The sequence below is a fragment of the Rousettus aegyptiacus genome, unplaced genomic scaffold, assembly GCF_014176215.1.
Source record: "Rousettus aegyptiacus isolate mRouAeg1 unplaced genomic scaffold, mRouAeg1.p scaffold_m13_p_6, whole genome shotgun sequence".
NCBI classification, from domain to species: Eukaryota; Metazoa; Chordata; class Mammalia; order Chiroptera; family Pteropodidae; genus Rousettus; species Rousettus aegyptiacus.
The window spans coordinates 94,795,537-94,817,835 of NW_023416309.1; the positions used below are offsets into that span (position 1 = coordinate 94,795,537).

The 22,299-nt window shown below is 56.7% G+C and overlaps 1 protein-coding gene across 2 annotated transcripts; it reads left to right on the forward strand.

Annotated features, from left to right (window-relative positions):
* Positions 1–3,918: 3,918 nt before the first annotated feature.
* COL1A1 (collagen type I alpha 1 chain) lies at positions 3,919–21,332 on the forward strand. Of its 2 annotated transcripts, XM_016158542.2 has the most exons (51): positions 3,919–4,151; positions 5,660–5,854; positions 5,983–6,017; positions 6,119–6,154; positions 6,245–6,346; positions 7,165–7,233; positions 7,482–7,526; positions 7,678–7,731; positions 7,903–7,956; positions 8,466–8,519; positions 8,633–8,686; positions 9,011–9,064; positions 9,152–9,196; positions 9,310–9,363; positions 9,480–9,524; positions 9,699–9,752; positions 9,999–10,097; positions 10,184–10,228; positions 10,327–10,425; positions 10,558–10,611; positions 10,776–10,883; positions 10,962–11,015; positions 11,337–11,435; positions 11,608–11,661; positions 11,749–11,847; positions 12,431–12,484; positions 12,644–12,697; positions 12,812–12,865; positions 12,972–13,025; positions 13,466–13,510; positions 13,606–13,704; positions 13,978–14,085; positions 14,520–14,627; positions 14,797–14,850; positions 15,075–15,128; positions 15,365–15,472; positions 15,561–15,614; positions 15,737–15,790; positions 15,934–16,095; positions 16,181–16,288; positions 16,456–16,563; positions 16,666–16,719; positions 16,825–16,932; positions 17,345–17,398; positions 17,504–17,611; positions 17,951–18,004; positions 18,338–18,445; positions 18,538–18,820; positions 18,962–19,152; positions 19,446–19,688; positions 19,805–21,332. In XM_016158542.2, exons 1-51 carry the CDS (start codon positions 4,061–4,063, stop codon positions 19,949–19,951), a joined length of 4,380 nt encoding a protein of 1,459 aa, XP_016014028.2. In that variant the 5' UTR covers positions 3,919–4,060; the 3' UTR covers positions 19,952–21,332. The 2 variants fall into 2 exon arrangements, with proteins under 2 accessions (XP_016014028.2, XP_036078652.1); XM_036222759.1 differs by lacking the exons at positions 9,480–9,524; positions 9,699–9,752; positions 9,999–10,097.
* The last annotated feature ends 967 nt before the right edge of the window (positions 21,333–22,299 follow it).

Consider the following 22,299-nt stretch of genomic DNA (forward strand, 5'->3'; position numbering starts at 1 on the left):
AAGCTACAGAAAGGGGGAAAATGAAGAACGACGCAGAGTCCCACTGAGAGAAAGATGAGGGAGGCAAGGGACGGGAAGACGAACAGGAGATGGGGAGTGGAGGGAGTAAGAGGAGAAAAAGAGGAGGAGGAAGGGAGAATGAAGTATCTGCTCTCGCTCCTCCCTTTCACAGCTAAACTCCTCCTCTAAATTGTCTGCACTCTAACCCCATTTCTTGGCCTCCTACTCACTCCTCAGACCACTCTAGTCTGGTTTCCTCATCCATCACTCCACCAGAACGGCTCAAATTTACCTGCCATGTTGCTAAATCCAGTGAACATTTTCCTCACATGAATTCTCTCTGCAGCATATAATTCTCCATCCTTCTAGAACAATCTTCCCTCTGCATACATGACACCACACCGCCCCTCTCCTCCTTACCCTCCTACTTCTCCCGTTCTTGTCCTGTCTCCTGTGCAGGCTCCTCCTTCCCTTCCTAACCTGCACACCCTGAAGGTCCTCAGGGCTCTCTCCGTCTTAGCCCTTCGTCTCTCCTTCCTCCGTGCTTTCTCCAAAGACAGTTCCATTCACATCGTCGTGCTGGACGTCCCGCATTTGTCTCCTCTGAACTCCAGACCCAGACGCCCAAGGGTGTCCTCCTCATTTCTGATTTGATGTCTCAGAGGCACCTCACACTCAACATGGATAAACTTAATTCATCACCTTCCCTGTAAACTTGGAGAGGATGGAAGTCGGAGAGAAATCTCAGGAGGCAGAAGGACTTGGGTTGAGCTGAGGCATAGAAAGAGCTGAGCTGTACCTGGAAGCTAAGTAAGTTAGCTAAGAACCAAGGGGCCAGGGTGGTGCAGTGCTAAGGAAAGGGAGAAAGAGAGTTCCCCACACACCTGGGAACTGTCCCCAGACTCTGCCCCCAGGGTCTCTCAACAGGAACAGTGCAGAGTTAGTTCCAGGGTGAGGGCACCTGAAAACCAAAGTCTTCACTGCAATCTCACTCTTAGACCCTTCTCTTCTCTCTCTTCAACCCCTCTCTTAAGAATACTTTCTCCATCACCAGTCTGGGGCCAGGATGGGGGAAGAGAATTCTAGAAGGTCAAATAGGGGAGGGAGGGCAACGGAACCCCTGGAACTAGAGCAGCTGGAAAAGGCTGACCCACCTGCTCACCAGGTGCACCGACACCTGGGCTGCCTCTTCTCCCTTGTCCCACACCACAGAGTTCGGGCTGGGGGCTTGAGGGGCTCCAGAGGGAGTGGGATGCTGGGGAGCACAGGCCTGCCCCCTTCCTCATGGAGGGAGGGCATTTGGGGAAATTTGGAGAGAGAGAGAACTCAGAGCTCAGCACTTTCCTCTTTCTGTTTTTCTTCTTGACGATTTTTTTTTTCCCCTAAGTGCTGATGACTTTACCATTTCTTGAGGGTAGGGGGAAGGAGATTTTGGCTTTTGCTCCCCCCCACACTCCAAATGCCAGACAAAGTCTTACATTCCACAAGAAGCCAGAGCTTCAGAGTTTCCTAAAGATGAGGTGGCGTCTCCTCCCCTCTCCAGCCCCAGCTCCCTCCCTCAACCCTCCCCCCAGTCTCAAGCCCTCAGTCCTGGCCAAGGAGGCCCAGCCTGGCTGGGAGGAGACCCCAAGCACATTCTTCCTCTCACTGTCATGCTGCAGAAATTAAAGACACATCTTCAGGCTGGGTGCCCGCCAAGCTTTTCAAGTCAAAAAGTGGCAGAGGAGGCTCTGGGCCTCAACTCTGTGCCACGTGTAATGGATGCTTGCAAACCCTCTGCCTGCAGTTCCTGGGACAGAGGTCCGAAACTGGACAGTGGGGCTTTGGCTGTCACATGCCACACCCAAAGAGCTCATCCCCCAACCCCAGGGGTCCCTGAACACCCTTCAGAACCCCAGGCCCCTGATGGCCAATCTGCATCTCTGAGGCTTAATCTCTCTGTAGGATGGGGGTAGGACAACCTGGACAGGAAGCATGTGGGAAGGGGGCTGTAGGCAGGAGTCTTCCTAGCTGCCAAAACTCAACAAGTCAAGAGGTGGCCAGGCCACACCAACCCTCACCCCAAGCCTGTGACACCCCAGCCCCAGACAACCAATCCAAAGAGTTGACCCTTGTTCCCTGTCGGGTGGGGGACTCTTTGTCCCCAGCCCATACTGGAGGTGGAAGGAACTGCCATCTCAGCACCTCAGCACCCTGCCTCCCCCTCCCGCCCTGCAGTCCCTGGCACTAGGCTGGGGCAGATCCTGGGCCACAAGTTACTGCCACATGGTGGGGATAATTGATGAAGGCCCAGCCCTCCATTGCTGTCTCCAGCCTGCCTCCCTGGAAACTCTATATTTTCCCTTTAATTATAGCCCCTGAAGTCCCCTCCACAGCCCCACCCGCACCGCTCATCCTGGCTGCCCACGGCCGGCCAACGTGGCTCCCTCCCCTTCTCTCCCCTTCTCTCCCCTTGGTCTTTTTTTTTTTTTTTTCTTTGCCTTCGTTGCACAAAACCAGCTGGGGGAGGGCGTGGAGAGGGGCGGGGGTTGGGGGGAGGCAATGGAATCTTGGATGGTTTGGGGGAGGAGGGACTCCCCGCTTCCACGTTTGCAGCTCTGGAGTGACGGGGGTGGGGGAGCTGTGCAAGAGGGATTGGGGTTGACAGAGCACTGCGAAGGGACCCCATTGCCTCCTCTCGGACCCACAGATTTTGCCCCTACCAAGACCTAGATAGATAAGGGCTGGGATAGAGCCCTGACGGGAGGTTGAGACATGGGGAAGGGAGGACACTGGCTTTAAAAGGGTATCCCCCAAGTATAGGTTGTTGTTATTGGGGTCTCCATACCCTTTTACAGGACAAATGATTCTCTGCTGGTTCCAAAGGCAGAGAGCAATGCCCTGGGTTTTCAGAAAAGAGGTCGGGTAGTGGGAAACATTGTCTAAAATAAGGTCACTCACCCTCCCTCGCAATTCCATCCCAAACCCCCAAATACAAGTCTCCCCCAGAAGCCCAAATTCTTCCATTTGCCTCCAATCCTCAGTCCAGGTACAGTCAGGGACAGGGCTGCTTGCGGCTCCACTTCCCCTGGGGAATGGAAGGGTCCTAGCAACTTCCCACCACCATTGTGTTACCCCATCTCTCAACACCAAAGCTTCCTTCCAGTGAGACCACGCAGTCAAATTTCTCACCCAGTGCCTCAGCCTCTCCACCCTATCTCTCTCAGTCATGCCTGGGGTTTGGGAAAGAGCATTTGAGCCTGTCTTGGAGCCTCGGGCATGGCAAAAGAATTAACATTCTCAAAATAAAACCCCTCTTGCCAACGTCCCCCCAAATACCTGATTCTTAACGTCTACAAAGGCATGTCTAACTTGTTCCCCCAAACGTTTCTAAGCACCATACCACAGCCACACCAGAAGACACCCCTAACACAGGCATATCTTTTTAATTCTCTGATTCTCCTGTTTTAGAGGGGCCCCCAGCTGGCCCTTTCATACCCATCTCTTGGCTCTTGCCAAGGCCGTGGGGAGGGCAAATGAAGCATCTCCGGGAGGAACCTCTCCCGGTCACCTCAAACCTTCTACCTTTGGAAGCCTCCCCACCCAGTTCTCCAAGTCCAGTTTCTTCAGGTCGGGGGTCCCAGGAAGAAAGACGAAAGGGCACCCCTACCCACCCTTTAGCCCACACTACGTTGAGGACCTAGCCGCACTCCAGCGGCAGTATCTCTGGCCCAGGCTGGGCTGGGGGCTGGGGAGGCCGAGCAGCGAAGGGGGGAGATGTGCGGTGGACTCTCTTCCCTTTCCTCTTCCTCCCCCTCTCGGTTCCAACTCCCAAATTGGGGGCCGGGCCAGGCAGCTCTGATTGGCTGGGGGACGGGCGGCCGGCTCCCCCTCTCCCAGGGGCCGGGTTCCTCCCCGCTCTCCAGTGGGATGGTTTAAAAAGGGCCCGGGCCACTGGTCGGAGCAGACGGGAGTTTCTCCTCGGGGTCGGAGCAGGAGGCACGCGGAGTGTGAGGCCACGCATGAGCGGACGCTAACCCCTACCCCTGCCGCAAAGAGTCTACATGTCTAGGGTCTAGACATGTTCAGCTTTGTGGACCTCCGGCTCCTGCTCCTCTTAGCGGCCACCGCCCTCCTGACGCACGGCCAAGAGGAGGGCCAAGAAGAAGACAGTAAGTCCCAAACTTTGGGGGAGTCCAAGGCTACTTGGTGTCGCACCCTGTGAGGGGTCTCGGGAGTCCGCGACTTAAACGGAGACTCAGGATGCTCCAGAGACTCGGGGATGGAAGGGAGGGCGCGTCCTCGGCGCCCTGGGAGAGAAGGGAGCCCACCCTAGGCGGAGGGTGGAGATGAACGCACTCAGGAGTGGGAGGGGAGGATGGAGCGCGGCGTGGTTGGCACCGGAGGGAGTCCTGAGCGCGCACGGTGTAGTAGTACAGCCGGAGAAAAGGGTATCTGAGCTCGGAGTAGGGGAAAGTACGTCGAAGATGGAATGGGGGCGCCGAGCTGAGAATTTGGAGCCCAAGTTGTAAAAGCGATCAGGAAGGCTGTGGGATGATTCATAAGGAAAAATTGTTTGCCCTCTCTGCAGGCTAGACAGTGTTGCTGCGGCCGCGGGGGTGCTGGGCTGAGGGGGGAGGGGGCACGGAGAGTGGGCGGGTTGGAGCTTGAGAAACTTTGGCGCGGCCTGGGCAGGGCGGGGTCCTTGCGCCCTCTGCTGATCAACGCCGAGCACCGCACCTCTCTGTCCAGCGCTTCCCGGAGCTGGAGCTGGAGCGGGAAGACGCGGGTTATTGCCGAGTGCGAACCCCACCTCTAGACCTGGAAAATAGACCTGGAAAATAAACTTGGGGATGGAATAGCCTCTATCTCTAAAGGAAGTGGCCAGTCTAGGAAAACTGTTTAGTGTTGCCCGCCATCTAGTGGCTGTCTGGGTAGACGCTCGCGCGGTGGGCCTGGTTAACAACTAACTTCATTACTATTTGTGGACTTTTGGGTTCTTTGGTTAAGGAGTGACCCAGAGGCACTGGCTGGCTTTGGGAAACAAGGGTTGTCCCTAAGAGAGGGCTTTTGAGATGTCTGGGCGCTGGAGGTTAGGGCGTCTCCAACTTTTGAGGTACATGTCAAATTTCTGGGCGGGACCCCACGCCAATCAGCCCTTCCCCATCCTCCAGGCCCCGCCCACGCCATCCCACCTGCCTGGGGAATGCGGCGGGATGGAGGCTGGACCTCCCATCTCTCCTCCCACCGCCTCCTCCTGTCACCACCCAGACCACTCCCCACAAGCCTGCCCTCTTGATGGAGCCCCTCCTGTTCCTTCTCCTCCCCCACCCCCTCCCCCCATTGGGCTTTTTATTTCACTTGGCCTCAGCACCAATGTGCTGAGGTTGGAGTTGGAAGCAACCCCCGCCTAAAGCTTTGTTTAAATTCCTGAGAACTGGAAAGAGTTATAGCCGCCCTGGCCAGGAGCCTCAACGCTGTCACTGGCGCTGATGAGGAGCAGATGAACTTTTAAGGATATGGGGGAAAGAGGGGGTGGGGGAGAGAGGCGGGAAATGGAAAATCTAAATGTGTCTCTAAGACTGAGGGTCCGGACGGGCGGTAGGGTTGGGGTCCCCGGAGCCCTGAGGTGGGAGGCTCGGGCGCCGCAGACAGCCTCGCTCTTCCCCTCTTGCCTCAGTCCCACCAGTCACCTGCGTACAGAACGGCATCAGGTACCATGACCGAGAAGTATGGAAACCCGAGGTCTGCCGGATCTGTGTCTGCGACAATGGCAACGTACTGTGCGATGACGTGATCTGCGAGGACACCAAGAACTGCCCCGGCGCCGTAGCCCCCCCGGGCGAGTGCTGCCCGGTCTGCCCCGACGGCGAGGGTAGGGCTTCGGGCCTGGGACTGGGGAGGGCTGGGCCGCTCCCTCGACCTGTGCCTGGGAGGCGGACCTCTGCCGCCTGGGGCGCTGGAGCGAACCCTGCCTCTAATCCGCGTATCTTCTCCCCCTAGTGTCGCCTACGGACCAAGAAACCGCAGGAGTCGAGGTAATTCTCTGCTCTTGACTTTTGCCATCCCGCCCGTGACTCTCCGTGGTCCTCCTTTCTCTAATCTAGCTTATTTTATTTCTTCTCCCCCAACTCCAAAGGGACCCAAAGGAGACACCGGCCCCCGAGGCCCAAGGGTAAGTAAGCACTGGGCTCTCTGCCGTTGTGGGCTGGAGGTGCCGTGGCTCCTGGCCTGCATTCACCCTGCCCACCCTCTCCCTCTTCAGGGACCCTCAGGCCCCCCTGGCCGAGATGGCATCCCTGGACAGCCTGGACTTCCCGGCCCCCCCGGACCTCCTGGACCTCCCGGACCCCCTGGCCTCGGAGGAGTAAGTATAGAGTCCAGACGCTCGCGGAAGGCCTTGTGTGTTCCTCTCGTCCCCAATCCTCTGTTTTTTGTTTTTGTTTTTTGGTGGATGGCATATTTTGTATTTTGAAATAATTGCAATCTTACAGAAAAGTTGTGAGAAAAATGCAAATCATATCCCCTTCACAGTTTGTCACATTTGCTTTATCAGTTTCTGTCTATGTATACATATAGTTATCATCATTTTTCTCTCTAAACCAGTTACTTGAGAGTAAGTTGCTGATACTTTGTCCCTTTGCTCCTAAATACTTTAGTGTGTATTTCTGGAAAACAAGCACTTTCCCTTACATATCACTGCATAATGATTACATTTTGGAAATTTAACATTAATACAATATTGTATCTAATATACAATCCATATTCAAATTGCACCAATGTCCCAATAATGTCCTTGATAGCATGTTTTATTTTTCCTTATCCAGAATCCAATCCAGGATCATGGATTTAACGATCATGTCTCTTTAGTTTGCTTTCATCTGGAACATTTCCTCAGACTTTTTTTGTCTTTCATGACACTGCCATTTTTTTGAAGAAGCCAGTTGTTTTGTAGACTGTCCCTGGGTTTAAGTTTGTTGGATTAAGTTAAGTTTGTCTTCATGATTAGATTCGAGTGATGCACTTTGGCAGGACTATCTGACATGTGATGTTGTTGTCCAGCTTAGCGCATCCCATTAGGAGGCGCATGATGTCAGTTTGTCCCATTATTGGATGATGTGTTCTGCATTTCAACTCACTCCCCTGACCCCACTTTCTCATACACTCTCTCTTGTTTTTTTCTAGAACTTTGCTCCCCAAATGTCTTATGGCTATGATGAGAAATCAGCTGGAGTTTCCGTGCCTGGCCCCATGGTAAGCCACCAGGGGAGCAGGGATGACAGAAGAGCTGATGGGGATCCAGACAAGATGGGCCAGTGATGGTAAACGGAGGGGCAGAGATAACTTAAGAGATCAAGATAACCTTTGGGACTCTGAGTCTGTCAGGGATGCAAGACAACTGGGTGGTTTCAACAGGAGCCGATGGGAGAAAGCGAGACTAGACCCATGCTGCACTTTCCCACAGAGGTATCACTGCAGCCTCCCTTTCTCTTCCTTTGTAGGGTCCTTCTGGTCCTCGTGGTCTCCCTGGCCCTCCTGGTGCACCTGTGAGTATCCAGGATGTCTTCACACACCACCTTGGGCTTTGGTCTTTTGGAGGAAGCGTTGGGATGAGGGCTCCAAGATCTCATGGTGAGATGAGGAAAGGTTGGCAGAGACCTGCCCTTCTAACCCCACCCCTCTCTCCTTGTCCTTCAGGGTCCCCAAGGTTTCCAAGGTCCCCCTGGTGAGCCTGGCGAGCCTGGAGCCTCAGTAAGTGCCCCCTAACTTGTATTCTACACGAATACACACTCCTTCTACAAATATATGGATGCTCCGCCCCCATCTGGAGTCTTTCTTTCCTCCTTCTTCCAATTCCAGCCTTCCCCTTCTTTTTTCCCTTACCCTGGTGATTCTAACCTTCTCTTCTCCTATCTCTTCTAGGGTCCCATGGGTCCCCGCGGTCCCCCTGGCCCCCCTGGCAAGAACGGAGATGATGTAAGTAGCCCCCATGAGAAGACCCCCCCCCCCACTGCCTCTATGAGCTAAGTCCCTATAATCTCCACCTCAGCACCCCACCATCTTCAGTGGTGGTACCCAGGAAAGGAGGTCAAGTTCTCCCTGATGCACAGGATTTCCCTTGAACAATGATCTCTACCCTTCGAGGGATGTTTCCCTATGTCCCCAACAGGAGTGACTGCTCTTCCCCTCCATCCCTGGCCGCTATCCCCATCCCTCGGGGTGAATGACTTCCTTAATCTTAACTGCTGTCAGCACCTCAGATTTGCTCTCTGTATGGTGAGACTAAAGTGCTGGTGACAGAAATAAATAGAAATTCTTTTGGAGGAAATTAAAGTTCACCAAATAAGAGTTTCGTGGTAGATTTAAAGTTAAAGATAAAATTCTAGGCCCCTACATCTGACCTTCAACAATCCCAAGAAGATTCAACCTTCCACACTTTTCCAGCCCAGTGTCAGAGGCACTAAGGCCTTTTCTCCATCCCTCAGGGTGAAGCTGGAAAGCCTGGTCGTCCTGGTGAGCGTGGGCCTCCTGGACCTCAGGTGAGCAGGACAGTATGGCTGGCCTTCGGCTTTGCTGTATTTGGGCTTCACTGGGAGCTGTGTCCACAGCGGCGTCTTCTAATGGTCCCGTCTTTCTTTGCTTTTTTCTCCAGGGTGCTCGAGGATTGCCCGGAACAGCTGGTCTCCCTGGAATGAAGGGACACAGAGTGAGTCCCCTTTGATTCATCTAAGCTCCCAAAGTCTCAGCATCCCACCATTCCAGCCCCTTTCTCAAAGGATTTTGGTGTGTGTCATGGTGGGTGACAGCTGCAGAAGTCCCAAGGGATAGAGAGTAGATATCAAAAAGAACTTCCCTCCATGGGGAAGGAAATACCAATAAAGAAATTTGGTGAGACCCTGGGCCAGCTAAGGTTTAGTCTAGCTCAGAGACAGGAAAATGGCTGTGGTGAACTCCTGAAGCATCTTCTCAGGTCTGGGAGGTGGTCCCAGACCTTCACAAGGTCTCACCTTGGCCCTCCTTCCTATCTTAGGGTTTCAGTGGTTTGGATGGTGCCAAGGGAGATTCTGGTCCTGCTGGTCCCAAGGTAAGAGACGGTCTGAATATCGTGGTCCTCCACCTCCCATCCAGTCCCTCCATGAACGAATTTCTAATTCTGATCTCTGCTCTATAGGGTGAGCCTGGTAGCCCTGGTGAAAATGGAGCTCCTGGTCAGATGGTAAGTCCACTTCTAGAAGGAAGAGAGGGAGCAGGGCGTAGGGACAAGACGGGGGCTTCAGGGAAGGGGGTGTGTCTCCCATCTCACCTGTCTTCTCTGGGCTTTGCTGTCAGGGCCCCCGTGGTCTGCCTGGTGAAAGAGGTCGCCCTGGAGCCCCTGGCCCTGCTGTGAGTACTCCTGGCCCCTTGGGGGATCCCTGGGATCTGGAAGGGATTCCCTCGGGAGTTACAAGGACCAGCGAGTGCTCAGTGGACATAATTGGGGCTTCCCCTCTGTCCCGCAGGGTGCTCGTGGAAATGATGGTGCTACTGGTGCTGCTGGACCCCCTGTAAGTATGACCCCTAGACCTCGGTGCCTGGGAGTGGGTGGGGGTCTCAGCGTCATCTCTTGGGGATGACACTGGGGTAAGCTGTGTTGGTCTGACCTCTGAGACCTCTTCTGTCCCAAGCGTGACTTGCAGCTGCCACCTTCCTTCTTGCTAACATCTCCCTTTCATGCGCAGGGTCCCACTGGTCCTGCTGGTCCCCCTGGATTCCCTGGAGCTGTCGGTGCTAAGGTGAGACCCTTGTCCTCTTCTGAGCATAGCTCCCATAGGCAAAGGGATCTTCTTGCTCCCCAAACCAGAGGGACCCAGAGTGGGCAAGAGAGAAGCCCATTTCCCAACATCTTTGTCCTGGAGTCCCTTTCTCTGATCTCCGAATCCTGATTCTTGGTTTCCTGTCCCCGCCCTTCACCATACACCATCCAAAGGTGAGGTTGGGCTCCTAGGGTGGCTCCTGACAAGTCCTTTCTTCCCATCCAGGGCGAAGCTGGTCCCCAAGGATCCCGGGGCTCTGAAGGTCCCCAGGGCGTGCGTGGTGAGCCAGGCCCTCCTGGCCCTGCTGGTGCTGCTGGCCCTGCTGTGAGTATTGCCTCCTCATTGCCCCTGTACCCCTCCCCAGCTCAGAATCCTCGCCTGTCACTCACCTGCTTCTTTGTGTGCCACAGGGAAACCCTGGTGCTGATGGACAGCCTGGTGCTAAAGGTGCCAATGTAAGTGTCCTATGGATTTCAGAGCTGTTCCTGATGCCCACCTCCCACCTGCCCCACGCCCTCCAGTTCTTAAGCTCGACCTGCTCTGCTCCCTACAGGGCGCTCCTGGTATTGCTGGTGCTCCCGGTTTCCCCGGTGCCAGAGGCCCCTCTGGACCCCAGGGCCCCGGCGGCCCCCCTGGTCCCAAGGGTAACAGCGTAAGTACCACTCTCTTATTCATGCCCAACTCTGCGCTGGCTACACTGCAGCATCCTCTGGGAAGCATAGAGATCGAGGCCAACTGAGCTGCCCCAACAATCTGCTCAACCTCTGCTTCTCCCCCGCCGCAGGGTGAACCTGGTGCTCCCGGCAACAAAGGAGACGCTGGCGCCAAGGGAGAGCCCGTAAGTGCCCCTGCAGCTCAGCCCACCTGCCTGGAAACGCCTCGAGGGAGATTCGGGGAGGAACGGGAGCGCCTGGTGCTGGAGGCTAGGCTCCAGCCGGCTCTGGAGCTGGCATCGGGACGGGCCCCCACTACAGGCTGTCCCCTCTTCTCTGCTCTCTCCAGGGCCCCACTGGTATTCAAGGACCCCCTGGCCCTGCTGGAGAAGAAGGAAAGCGAGGAGCCCGAGGTGAACCCGGCCCTTCCGGCCTGCCTGGACCCCCTGGCGAGCGTGTAAGTTTCCTCTTCTCCGCCCCCAGTGCCGGTCCAGTGCCCCACATCTGAGCTCACTGACCTCCTCTCCTCCTGCAGGGTGGACCTGGTAGCCGTGGTTTTCCTGGTGCAGATGGTGTTGCTGGCCCCAAGGTAACCATTCTTCATAGCTGGAGGCTGACCCTGCTGCTCCCTGCCTATTACTTCCTCCTTACAGTTGTCATCAGCCCCCTCATTCCCATCCTAGCCCAGTCGTCAGTATTCCATGCTGTGGCTGCAGACCTCTCTCTTCATACTTGGCCTCACCTTGACCTTCCCACCTCCAATGACGCCCCTCAAAGTCCCCTTGACCTTCTCACCTCCGATAACGCCCCTCAAAGTCCCCCACTTCCTAGAAGGAAGAAGATTCTGGCCCCTGGTAAAGAGGCCCAGACTTGAGACCCTCATTGTTCCTGTGACCTCCCCTCCAACCAGGGTCCCGCTGGTGAACGTGGTTCTCCTGGCCCTGCTGGCCCCAAAGGCTCTCCTGGTGAAGCTGGTCGCCCCGGTGAAGCTGGTCTGCCTGGTGCCAAGGTGAGACCCCCAGCCCTTGGCCCAGGACCCCGCCCGCTCTGTGTTGGGTCTGGGGGGATGAGGTGCTCTGGAGATCCGCCTTCTGCAGTGTCCCTCACCCCAGCTTCCACTCTCTTTCCTCCTCCATCACCTTTCTCCCCGACCCTGCCCACACCTCTCGACTCCCCTTTAGGGTCTGACTGGAAGCCCCGGCAGTCCCGGTCCTGATGGCAAAACCGGCCCCCCTGTAAGTATCACTGCCCCTGGCCTGCTCCCACTCTTCTGACTGCCCACCGTCTGTTCTCACCTCTGATTTTGTGCCTTTCGCCTTCAGGGTCCCGCTGGTCAAGATGGTCGCCCTGGACCTCCAGGCCCCCCTGGTGCCCGTGGTCAGGCTGGTGTGATGGGATTCCCTGGGCCTAAAGGTGCTGCTGTGAGTATTCAGGGAGGAGTGTCACCGAGCCAGGGACAGACACTCTGGAAGGCAAAAGCCCTGGGTTCTGAGCCCAGCTCTGCCACTGACCTGTCGTGTGGCCTCAGGCCACTCACTGCCCCTCTCTGGGCCTCGATCTCCCTATTCATAAAATAAGAGCCTTCTTCTGGCACCAATACCATCTCTTCATTCCTGGAAATAAAAAGTATTGTTGGTGCACCCCCACACACTCACGCATGGGGATAAGATGGGCCTTATATATGATAGTCACCCACAAATCTTGGGAGTTCTTTAAGGTTCAAAAGGAGATATCAGAGGAAATGAAAGTCCTTTGCAGCTCAGCTCACCACAAGCATATGACAGAAAGAAGGAAGGGGAGAGGGCGGAAAGAGGAGCCCGAAGGGGCATGTCTGTGGGGAGAGGCTAAGGGACCAGCGGTAGAAGCCAGCAAAGACCTTTCCCCAGAGCCCAACCTGGTAGATTAGAAAAGACCTTTAAAAATTCCACTCGAAGTAAACAGAAGGGACCTAGGGCCCCCGGTTTCCTACTTTGGCCCCCTTAACCGTGACTCTTTTCCCCCCAGGGAGAGCCTGGCAAAGCTGGAGAGCGAGGTGTTCCTGGACCCCCCGGCGCTGTGGTAAGTGTCTTACTTGTCCCCCTCCCTGCAAGAGGGGTGCAGGAGGCTGAAGCCCATCATCCGGGCACCAGGAGCCCCCAGCCCCAGGCCCTGCCTACCTGCCCCCTCTTCCTCCACCTGCCTTACCACTCTGAGTTATTTTGTACTCTCTTCCCACAGGGTGCTGCTGGCAAAGATGGCGAAGCTGGAGCTCAGGGGCCCCCTGGCCCTGCTGTAAGTATCCCTGAGAGAGGCCTGCAGTGGAGACACGGTGGAGCAGGAAAGGGGAGAGGCCCCCTGCCCTCCTCTTCTGGGCCTTCCCATGACCGCAGCTTTATCTCCTGACAGGGCCCTGCTGGTGAGAGAGGTGAACAAGGCCCTGCCGGCTCCCCCGGATTCCAGGTGAGGCCTCACAGCTGGCAGGAGGTGGGCCAAGGGTGTGGGTTCCCCTTTGTTCTCTTCTGGGTTCTAATACCTTCTTCCTCCCTCTCTTATTTCTCACCTCCAGGGTCTCCCTGGCCCCTCTGGTCCTCCTGGTGAAGCAGGAAAACCCGGTGAACAGGTAAGAGGGAGCAGCAATCAGAGAGGCAGAAACAGAGAGAGAAGCCAGCCTTTCTAGCTAGCCAGACACCCATCCCGTGGAGGGGTCATGGTTAGACACCAGGATGGACTTTCCGTCAGGAGGGGAGGAGCTACACAGAGGGAAGCAGGAAGCTGTACCCGTGCATGATATGATCTGGAAGGGGCTGCTGGTCTAGATAACTTCTTTTTAGAGATGCTGGAATACTCTATGACTTTCCCTCAACCCAAAGTTGGGGGGCAGTGTCGTTGACACATCTTGGGGAGCAGAGAGTAAAGGGATGATCCCAGTTCAGTGCTGCAAAGGCACAGACCACCCCCCACCCGAGGCCAGCCCCCAGCGGGAGGGCAGGGTGCTTTCTAGTGCAGAGGGCCCAAGTGTCCTTTGCTCACGGTCTGTCGCTCCCTCCCCCGCCCCCTCAGGGTGTTCCTGGAGACCTTGGTGCCCCCGGCCCCTCTGGAGCAAGAGTAAGTAGAACCTCTGCTTTTCCCATCCAGGTGCCTAATGCTTGGCCCTGTCTCTGGAGCTGCCATCACGTGTCCTTTCCTTTCTTCCCTCCTAGGGCGAGAGAGGTTTCCCTGGCGAGCGTGGTGTACAAGGTCCCCCCGGTCCCGCAGGTCCCCGTGGGGCCAATGGTGCCCCTGGCAACGATGGTGCTAAGGTGAGGACAGCACTGTCACCAGGTCGAGCCCCTCCTGCAGCAGGAGACACCTGGCTGTGCTCAAAGCCACCTAGATGTCAGGGAGGGGCCGGGGGACAAGGCCAGGCTGAGGTCCAAGTGCAGCCTGAAGTCCTGGGCTGTGGGTCTTTCCTCTCGGCTGGTGCCTATCTTTGGCCTCAGAACCAAGCCCGGGAGGTATTAAGAGGAAGCTCAGGGCTGTGACCCACTCCTGGGACCCCAGGCCTCACCCCAGTCCTCTCGGTTGTCACATAGGGTGATGCTGGTGCCCCTGGAGCCCCCGGCAGCCAAGGTGCCCCTGGCCTTCAGGGAATGCCTGGTGAACGAGGTGCAGCTGGTCTTCCAGGCCCTAAGGGTGACAGAGTAAGTTCAACTGTCGTCCCCTGAGCCCGGTGTGGTTCCCATTCTCCTCCTACTTTGGATTCCTCGGCCTCTCTTCCCCCCTCCTTGTGATCTTTTTCTTTTCCTTAATCCTCACTTCTTTTCCTCTGGCCTCTTTGCTGATGACCTTCTACCTGTGTGGTCCAGGCCCTTCTCTTCCCATGAGTTATCATGGCAACGAGAGGTGGGGCTCCCTCCTAAACGGGGGATGCCTTAATCATCCCCCTGCACAAAGCAGGACCTCTTTACCTGCATGGGGATCCTCAGCAGGCACCTTTCCCCCTGAAAAGTCTTAAGTCCTCAGCTTGGGGGGCGGGTGCGGGGCAGAGCTGGGAAGGAGTCTCAGACACCAGCAAGACATGCTAGGTCACCTCCTTGCCCCATGCTGGAAGTCTCAGGCTTTCTTATGTCTTTAGGGCGATGCTGGTCCCAAAGGTGCTGATGGTGCCCCTGGCAAAGATGGTGTCCGAGGTCTGACTGGCCCCATCGGTCCTCCTGGCCCCGCTGGTGCCCCTGGTGACAAGGTGAGGTGGCTGCCTCCCCACCTTCTTCCCTAACATAGCCTTCCCAGCAAGCCTGGGCATGGTTCTGCAAGGAAAGCAGGTCCCGAAGGGGGGGGAGTCTCTCTGGGGTCACCTGCCAGGAGTGTTCAGGATGGGCCCTGACTCTGCGCCTCCTGCCTGTCTCTCTCAGGGAGAATCCGGTCCCAGCGGTCCTGCTGGTCCCACTGGAGCTCGTGGTGCCCCTGTGAGTACAGAAGACCCTGTTAAGGCCCCATCCTTGGCCCTTCTCTTCCTCCATACTGCCCCCTACCCCATCCTTTTTCTGTTCTTTTCCAACATTGCTCCTACCCCTGGGCCCTGGGGAATGCTCCTCAGGGCCCCTCCTCCTCACTGTCCCTCCAGCCCACCCCCCCCACCCCATCTTCCCCATGTCAGGGCATCTCTCCAGTTTACCTCCTTTTCTTCTAGGGAGACCGTGGTGAGCCTGGTCCCCCCGGCCCTGCTGGCTTTGCTGGCCCCCCTGTGAGTACCAAGATCCCCTTCATTTTTCACCACCAAATAGGATCTGGGACCCTGGGTGACTGGATGAGGACAGAGGCATAGGCTTGAGTTGGGAAAGGAGGGTGGGGAAGGAAACATCTCCCATTTGAGCATCTTCCTGCCTAGAATTACTGGCCTAGCTCAGCCCTGTGGAACCACCCGACTCCCTCTGCAGGCATATCTCTCTCCTCTGCTCACCATACTCCCTCCTTCCTCAGGGTGCTGATGGACAACCTGGTGCTAAAGGTGAACCCGGTGATGCTGGTGCTAAAGGCGATGCTGGTCCCGCTGGCCCTGCTGGACCCGCTGGACCCCCCGGCCCCATTGTGAGTATCTCACTCTCTGAGCCCCAAGCTGCCAACAAGCCTGGACCCAACACTGGCTCAGCCTTGATGCCTCTTTGCTCTCCTACAGGGTAACGTTGGTGCTCCTGGACCCAAAGGTGCTCGTGGCAGTGCTGGTCCCCCTGTAAGTGTCGCACTCTGTGTCTCTACTGAGGCTCTCCTCAGCCCACATTCGGGAGGTAAGGGTGACTGGGCCAGGTGGGGGGCTGTTCTCCTCCTGACGACTTCTTTGTCCTCTTCGGCCAGGGTGCTACTGGTTTCCCTGGTGCTGCTGGCCGAGTTGGTCCTCCCGGCCCCTCTGTAAGTATCTATGGTGGAGACTCCATTGCTCTGGGGGAGCGGGTGGGGGACACGGACTGTGAAGAGCGTAGTGGGCCTGACTGAGGCCTCGGTGGAGCTCCCGAATACACTGGAATCTGACAGCCCCTCTTCTCCCCATCCAGGGAAATGCTGGGCCCCCTGGCCCTCCTGGTCCTGTTGGCAAAGAAGGCGGCAAAGGCCCCCGTGGTGAGACTGGCCCCGCTGGACGTCCTGGTGAAGTTGGCCCCCCTGGTCCCCCCGGCCCCGCTGGCGAGAAAGGATCCCCTGGTGCTGACGGACCTGCTGTGAGTTCCAGCTCTGAAAGCGTCCAGGGCAGGGGCACGGTTCCTGGCCACTGCGACACACCTCACTGCTGTCTGCCTCCCACAGGGTGCTCCCGGCACTCCTGGACCTCAGGGCATTGCTGGACAACGTGGTGTGGTTGGCCTGCCCGGTCAGCGAGGAGAAAGAGGCTTCCCCGGTCTTCCTGGCCCCTCTGTGAGTGCCCCCCCCCCCTTAGAGGACCTCAAGAGCAACTGTCACATGAGTTGGCGGGCACAGGATGGGGGTGGTGGAACCAATGAGAATCGACATGGCAGATGGCCTGGGGGGCTCTTGGGGCTTCCCTCACCCCATCTCTGGCCTGACTCTTTCTCCTCCCTCAGGGCGAACCTGGCAAACAAGGTCCTTCTGGATCAAGTGGTGAACGTGGCCCCCCTGGTCCCATGGGCCCCCCTGGATTGGCTGGACCCCCTGGCGAGTCTGGACGTGAGGTAAGCAGTCGCCAGCCCCATTCCAGTGCCCTCAGCTTGGTCATTTGGGCCTTTGCCTGAGCCTCCCTCCCCTGGCTGACACATCTCTGTCTCTCTCTGCAGGGATCTCCCGGTGCTGAAGGCTCCCCTGGACGAGATGGTTCTCCTGGCCCCAAGGTAAGACGGCTGCACATCCTGGCCACAGCCCCACCTGCTGCTCCCCTGCCCGAGCCTGGCCCTTTCAGTTGGGGCTAAGTGCACTTCCTTCCTCTTCCTTGCCAGGGTGACCGTGGTGAGACTGGCCCTGCTGGAGCCCCCGGCGCCCCTGGTGCTCCTGGTGCCCCTGGCCCCGTTGGCCCTGCTGGCAAGAGTGGCGACCGTGGTGAGACTGTAAGTAGCTGGGCGCTTGCTTACTGCTTCTGGCCAGGCCAGGGACTTTCCAGGCCTGCCTAGGCGCTGGCAGAGGTCCATCTGACTTCACTGAGAGGGGGAAGGAGAGGAGGTCTTGCAAGATATCCAGCCAGGTTCTTGGCCTCCCTGAAAACACTAAGCCACAGCTTAGCCTCAGGGCCCCCATCCCAATAAGTACCCCATCCTCCCCCGAGGAATGGGATTGTCCTCAGGTACTTGCCCAGCTCACATGAAGTTTCCTCTGGGGCTTTGGAGAGATAGGCATAGTGGAAAAGGGTGTGAAGAAAGAGGGGTCTGGCCAAGGGGTGGTCTCATCCTGCAGTTCAGGCTGTGCCAGGCCTCAGCTGGGGCCTCCCTGGCCAGGATCTAATGTTCTCTTTGCTTTTCCCAGGGTCCTGCTGGTCCTGCTGGTCCCGTCGGCCCCGTTGGTGCCCGTGGCCCCACTGTAAGTGCCCTGTGTGTCCTTGGAATCCTTGTCCAGGCGTGGACTGTACCCCACTCAGTGCTAATGGACCTTCCACTTGACAACCTGTTCCCTCTTCTCGTCTAGGGACCCCAAGGTCCCCGTGGTGACAAGGGTGAGACAGGCGAACAGGGCGACAGAGGCATAAAGGGTCACCGTGGTTTCTCTGGTCTCCAGGGTCCCCCTGGCCCTCCCGTGAGTATACTCAGCCTTTCCCCAGCCCCCAATGCCATTGATTCTTCTCGTACATCTTCCCATGATCTGCTGTATGATGGTGGAGCCCACTTTGCCTCAGTTTCCCTCTCTGGATAGTCATCCTCACTCCTCCCTGGTGGGAAATGGGGTCTGAAGATTTATGAACATTTCCAAGGAACTTCTGAGAGGGCAAGGGGTACATGAAGAAGGATTGTGGGAGGGGTCTCAGCCTGTGGACACCCTAGGAATAGATTTCCAGAAATAAAGAGGGGGGAGGCTAGATCGCTGGCTGCGTTTGACCCACACTGGGACTGAATTGCCTTTGCATCTGTCCTTCAGGGCTCTCCTGGTGAACAAGGCCCCTCTGGAGCTTCTGGTCCTGCTGGTCCCCGCGTAAGTCGTCCCTCTATCCACCTCTTCTTCATGGGTTCCAAGCTTAGGCTCACTTCAGGGTCCTTTACCTCTCTGGAGAAGGGTCCAGGGCAAGTGTTAAAGGAAGGGAAGAAGAGTTCTGGACAATTTTACCCAGCCCTTGGCCTCCCCTTCCCACTTAGTTCTTCCACAAAAGGTTCCCTGGCCAGGCTGTGGGAAGCAGTGAAGATGAAGCTATAGAGCCAGCATCAGGCGGGGGTGGGGAGGCTTCTCTGCCAGAGTTGGGCTGGTCCTGTGTTTTCTGACAGGCTTTTTTTTTTTTTTTTTTTTTTTTAAACCATCTTCCCCCTGCAGGGTCCCCCTGGCTCTGCTGGTGCTCCTGGCAAAGATGGACTGAACGGTCTTCCAGGCCCCATTGGCCCCCCTGGTCCTCGTGGTCGCACTGGTGATGCCGGTCCTGTTGTACGTAGTTCCCCACCCTGTCTGTCCATGGCACTCCAGCCCGGAGAACGCTCGGACCCCAGTAATTCCTGCACTCCTCTCTCTCTGTGCAGGGTCCCCCTGGCCCTCCTGGTCCTCCTGGTCCCCCTGGTCCTCCCAGCGGTGGTTTCGACTTCAGCTTCCTGCCCCAGCCACCTCAAGAGAAGGCTCACGATGGCGGCCGCTACTACCGGGCCGATGATGCCAATGTTGTTCGTGACCGTGACCTCGAGGTAGACACCACCCTCAAGAGCCTGAGCCAGCAGATCGAGAACATCCGGAGCCCTGAAGGCAGCCGCAAGAATCCCGCCCGCACCTGCCGCGACCTCAAGATGTGCCACTCTGATTGGAAGAGCGGTGAGGGCCTGCCCCGCCCCCGCCCCCGCCCAGTCCTGCTCCTCCCGCCACCACAGAGCTGAGGCCCTAGGGTCTCTGATGCCCATGCGCGCTTCCTCTCCCAGACGCACTCTGACTCCATCTTGCCCTGCCCCATTGCAGGAGAATACTGGATTGACCCCAACCAAGGCTGCAACCTAGATGCCATCAAGGTCTTCTGCAACATGGAGACAGGCGAGACCTGCGTGTACCCCACTCAGCCCAGTGTGGCCCAGAAGAACTGGTATATTAGCAAGAACCCCAAAGAGAAGAAACACGTCTGGTACGGCGAGAGCATGACCGGAGGATTCCAGGTGCGTGAGCTGGACTCGGGCCTCTCGCGACATGGGCCAGGGAGGGCTCTGAAGGGGCGTGAAGGAAGGTCTTGGGTACTCTAGACTTCTTCTAGGTGTGATGGACAGAGCAGGGCTGGGAGGCAGGTGTCCTGGGTGCTTGATACTGGCTCAGACATAGGGTTTCCATGGGCAGGTGAGGCCACCTCTGGACGTGGGGATTCACTAAGATTGTCTGAGGACTCCAGGAAGGGAGGCCAGGGCTAGAGACTCCAGCACAGTCACTCACTCTTCACTCTCCCTACCCCCCGCAGTTCGAGTATGGCGGCCAGGGCTCCGACCCTGCCGACGTGGCCATCCAGCTGACCTTCCTGCGCCTGATGTCTACCGAGGCTTCTCAGAACATCACCTACCACTGCAAAAACAGCGTGGCCTACATGGACCAGCACACAGGCAACCTCAAGAAGTCCCTGCTCCTCCAGGGCTCCAACGAGATCGAGCTCCGGGCCGAGGGCAACAGCCGCTTCACCTACACTGTCACCTACGATGGCTGCACGGTGAGTTCCCAGCAGGGTCCCCTCTCTGGGCTTTGTTTTTCCAGGCAGGCCGCAGTTCTCACCTCACCACTCCCACTTGGTGACGCCCCTCTCCCAATGTCTTCCCTTCACCCCAGAGTCACACTGGAGCCTGGGGCAAGACAGTGATCGAATACAAAACCACCAAGACCTCCCGCCTGCCCATCATCGATGTGGCCCCCTTGGACGTTGGCGCCCCAGACCAGGAATTCGGCATCGACATTGGCCCTGTCTGCTTCCTGTAAACACCCTCCAGCCCAGCCTGGCTCCCTCCCACCCAACCCACTCACCCCTGACCCTGGAAACAGACAGACAACCCAAAGTGAACCCCCCAAAAAGCCAAAAAATGGGAGACAATTTCACATGGACTTTGGAAAAATTTTTTTTCCTTTGCATTCATCTCTCAAACTTAGTTTTTATCTTTGACCAACTGAACATGACCAAAAACCAAAATCGCATTCAACTTTACCAAAAACCAAAAAAAAAGAATAAATAAATAACTTTTTAAAAAAGGAAGCTTGGTCCACTTGCTTGAAGACCCATGTGGGGGTAAGTCCTTTTCTGCCCATTGGGCTTATGATACCCCAATGCTGCCCTTTCTGCTCCTTTCTCCATGCCTTCTTGGGGCCTCCCTCCACTGCTCCCCAAATCTAAGTCTCCCCAAAAGACACAGGATAGCATGCATTGTCTGCCCAGCAACCAAAGGCAATGCTAAAACACCCAAATGGCCCCCACACTCCCAGCCCACTCCCCTTACCCAGCACCCCCAAACCCTGGGGGGACCTGGGGTTCTCAAACTGCCAAAGAAGCCTTACCATCTGGCGTCCCCTGGCCCTGGCAATGTACCCTCCCTTCGTTTTTGAGGGGGTCATGCCAGGGGACCACTGGCCCCTCGACGCCGGGCTTGGAAAAGTCAAGAGGGGCTGTAACAGAGTGGAAACTTGTCAATCCCCCTGCGACAGGGCTGGGTGGGAGAGACTGCTGTGTTCCTTGTGTAACTGTGTTGCTGAAAGACTACCTCTATATGTGTCACCGGGGCAACTGCGTGGGGGCGGGACAGGGGCAGGGTGGAAGCGGCTTCTCATTTTATATCAAAGGTGCTACATCTCTGTGACGGGGTGGGGTGGGGTGGCGAGGGTATCACTGGTGCTATAGAAGTTGAGACGCCCCCCCCTCCCCCAGGCCAGCAAATGTTCCTTTTTGTTCAAAGTCTTTTTAATTCTTTGGTTTATTTTCTCGTGGATGGGGACTCATGTGAATTTTCTAAAGGTGCTATTTAACACGGAGGAGAGAGAGCTGAGGCTCCAGAAAGTGCCACTCACTCTCCACCCTCTCTCTCCACCCCCCTCACGCCTCAGGCCTGCCCAGGCCTCTCTCTCCAGAACCCTTTCTTCTCTGAAACCCCCTCCTCCTCGACTGCCTCCCATCCTCATGCCTCTCTCTTGGTCTGTCCTGCGTCCTCTCTCCTGGGTTTCGGAGCACAAATTTCCCAAAGCACAAAGCAGTTTTCCCCCTGGGGTGGGAGGAAGCAAGAGACTCTGTACCTATTTTGTATGTGTATAATAATTTGAGATGTTTTTAATTATTTTGATTGCTGGAATAAAGCATGTGGAAATGACCCAAACATATCTGCAGTGGCCTCCTAATTTTCATCCTTGGAGTCGGGGGATGGGATGCCTGGGGAGGAAGCTTGGGGGTTGGGGGCGGGGTTTCTTGCCCCTTCCGGTCCTCCTCCTTCCCATCCAGCACCCTCCATAGTCCCCCCCCCTTCCTCTTGTCTTTCCTATGCCTTAACCAATTTTCTTTCCTCTCTCGTGCAATCTTCCGAACTCTCTTGTCCCTCATGGTGCATACAGGCAACACATGTGCAGTGCGCATGCGCGCGCGCACACACACGCACCCCTCTCTTCAGATCCTGGGCTGCCCAAACCTCATGCCCTTTCTCCCATTAATGCCATCACCCCTCACTGCCCTCTCCACTGCTGTGGGCACCCTGCAGGGTGAGGGGACATGGGAAGGCACTGACCATAGGGCAGTGGGAGGCACATGCCTGGGAGAGGGAAGCAGGGTTGGTGAGGGTACCAGAAGCCCTCAGCAACACCTCTCCCTGGGCAAACATAAAAAGTCATTTGACCTCCTCCCTCCTTACCCTCTCTGACCTTCTCCAAAGAGCAATGAGCAGTGTAGCACGAGAAGGGGTCACTGAGCCTGTGCTGAGGGCCTTCTGAGGAGACCTGGAGGAAGGAATGCCTCCTGTTCACTCTCCTGGGCTCCCAGGCAAAAGAAGGAGGGAGTCTGCTCAGCCCTCAGGAGAGTCTCCCCAGAAGCCACGGAGGGCTGCAGTCAAGACCTTACAGAATGCTACCAGAAAGGAGACAGGCCCTAACCCAGCTAAGCATGTACTGAGACCCTCTGGGCCTTCCAAGTCCCCATAACTTGAGACACTCTGGGTGTGGGGTGGCCTGGGAAGGCAGCCTCAGCCCCCTGCCTATTCCTTATCCTTTTAAAAATCCTTGTTTCCTCTTCTTCCTGCTTCTCCCTCCCCTTTCTTTTTCCTCCCTCTCTGCTGGCCCCTACTCTGCCAGTCTGAGAC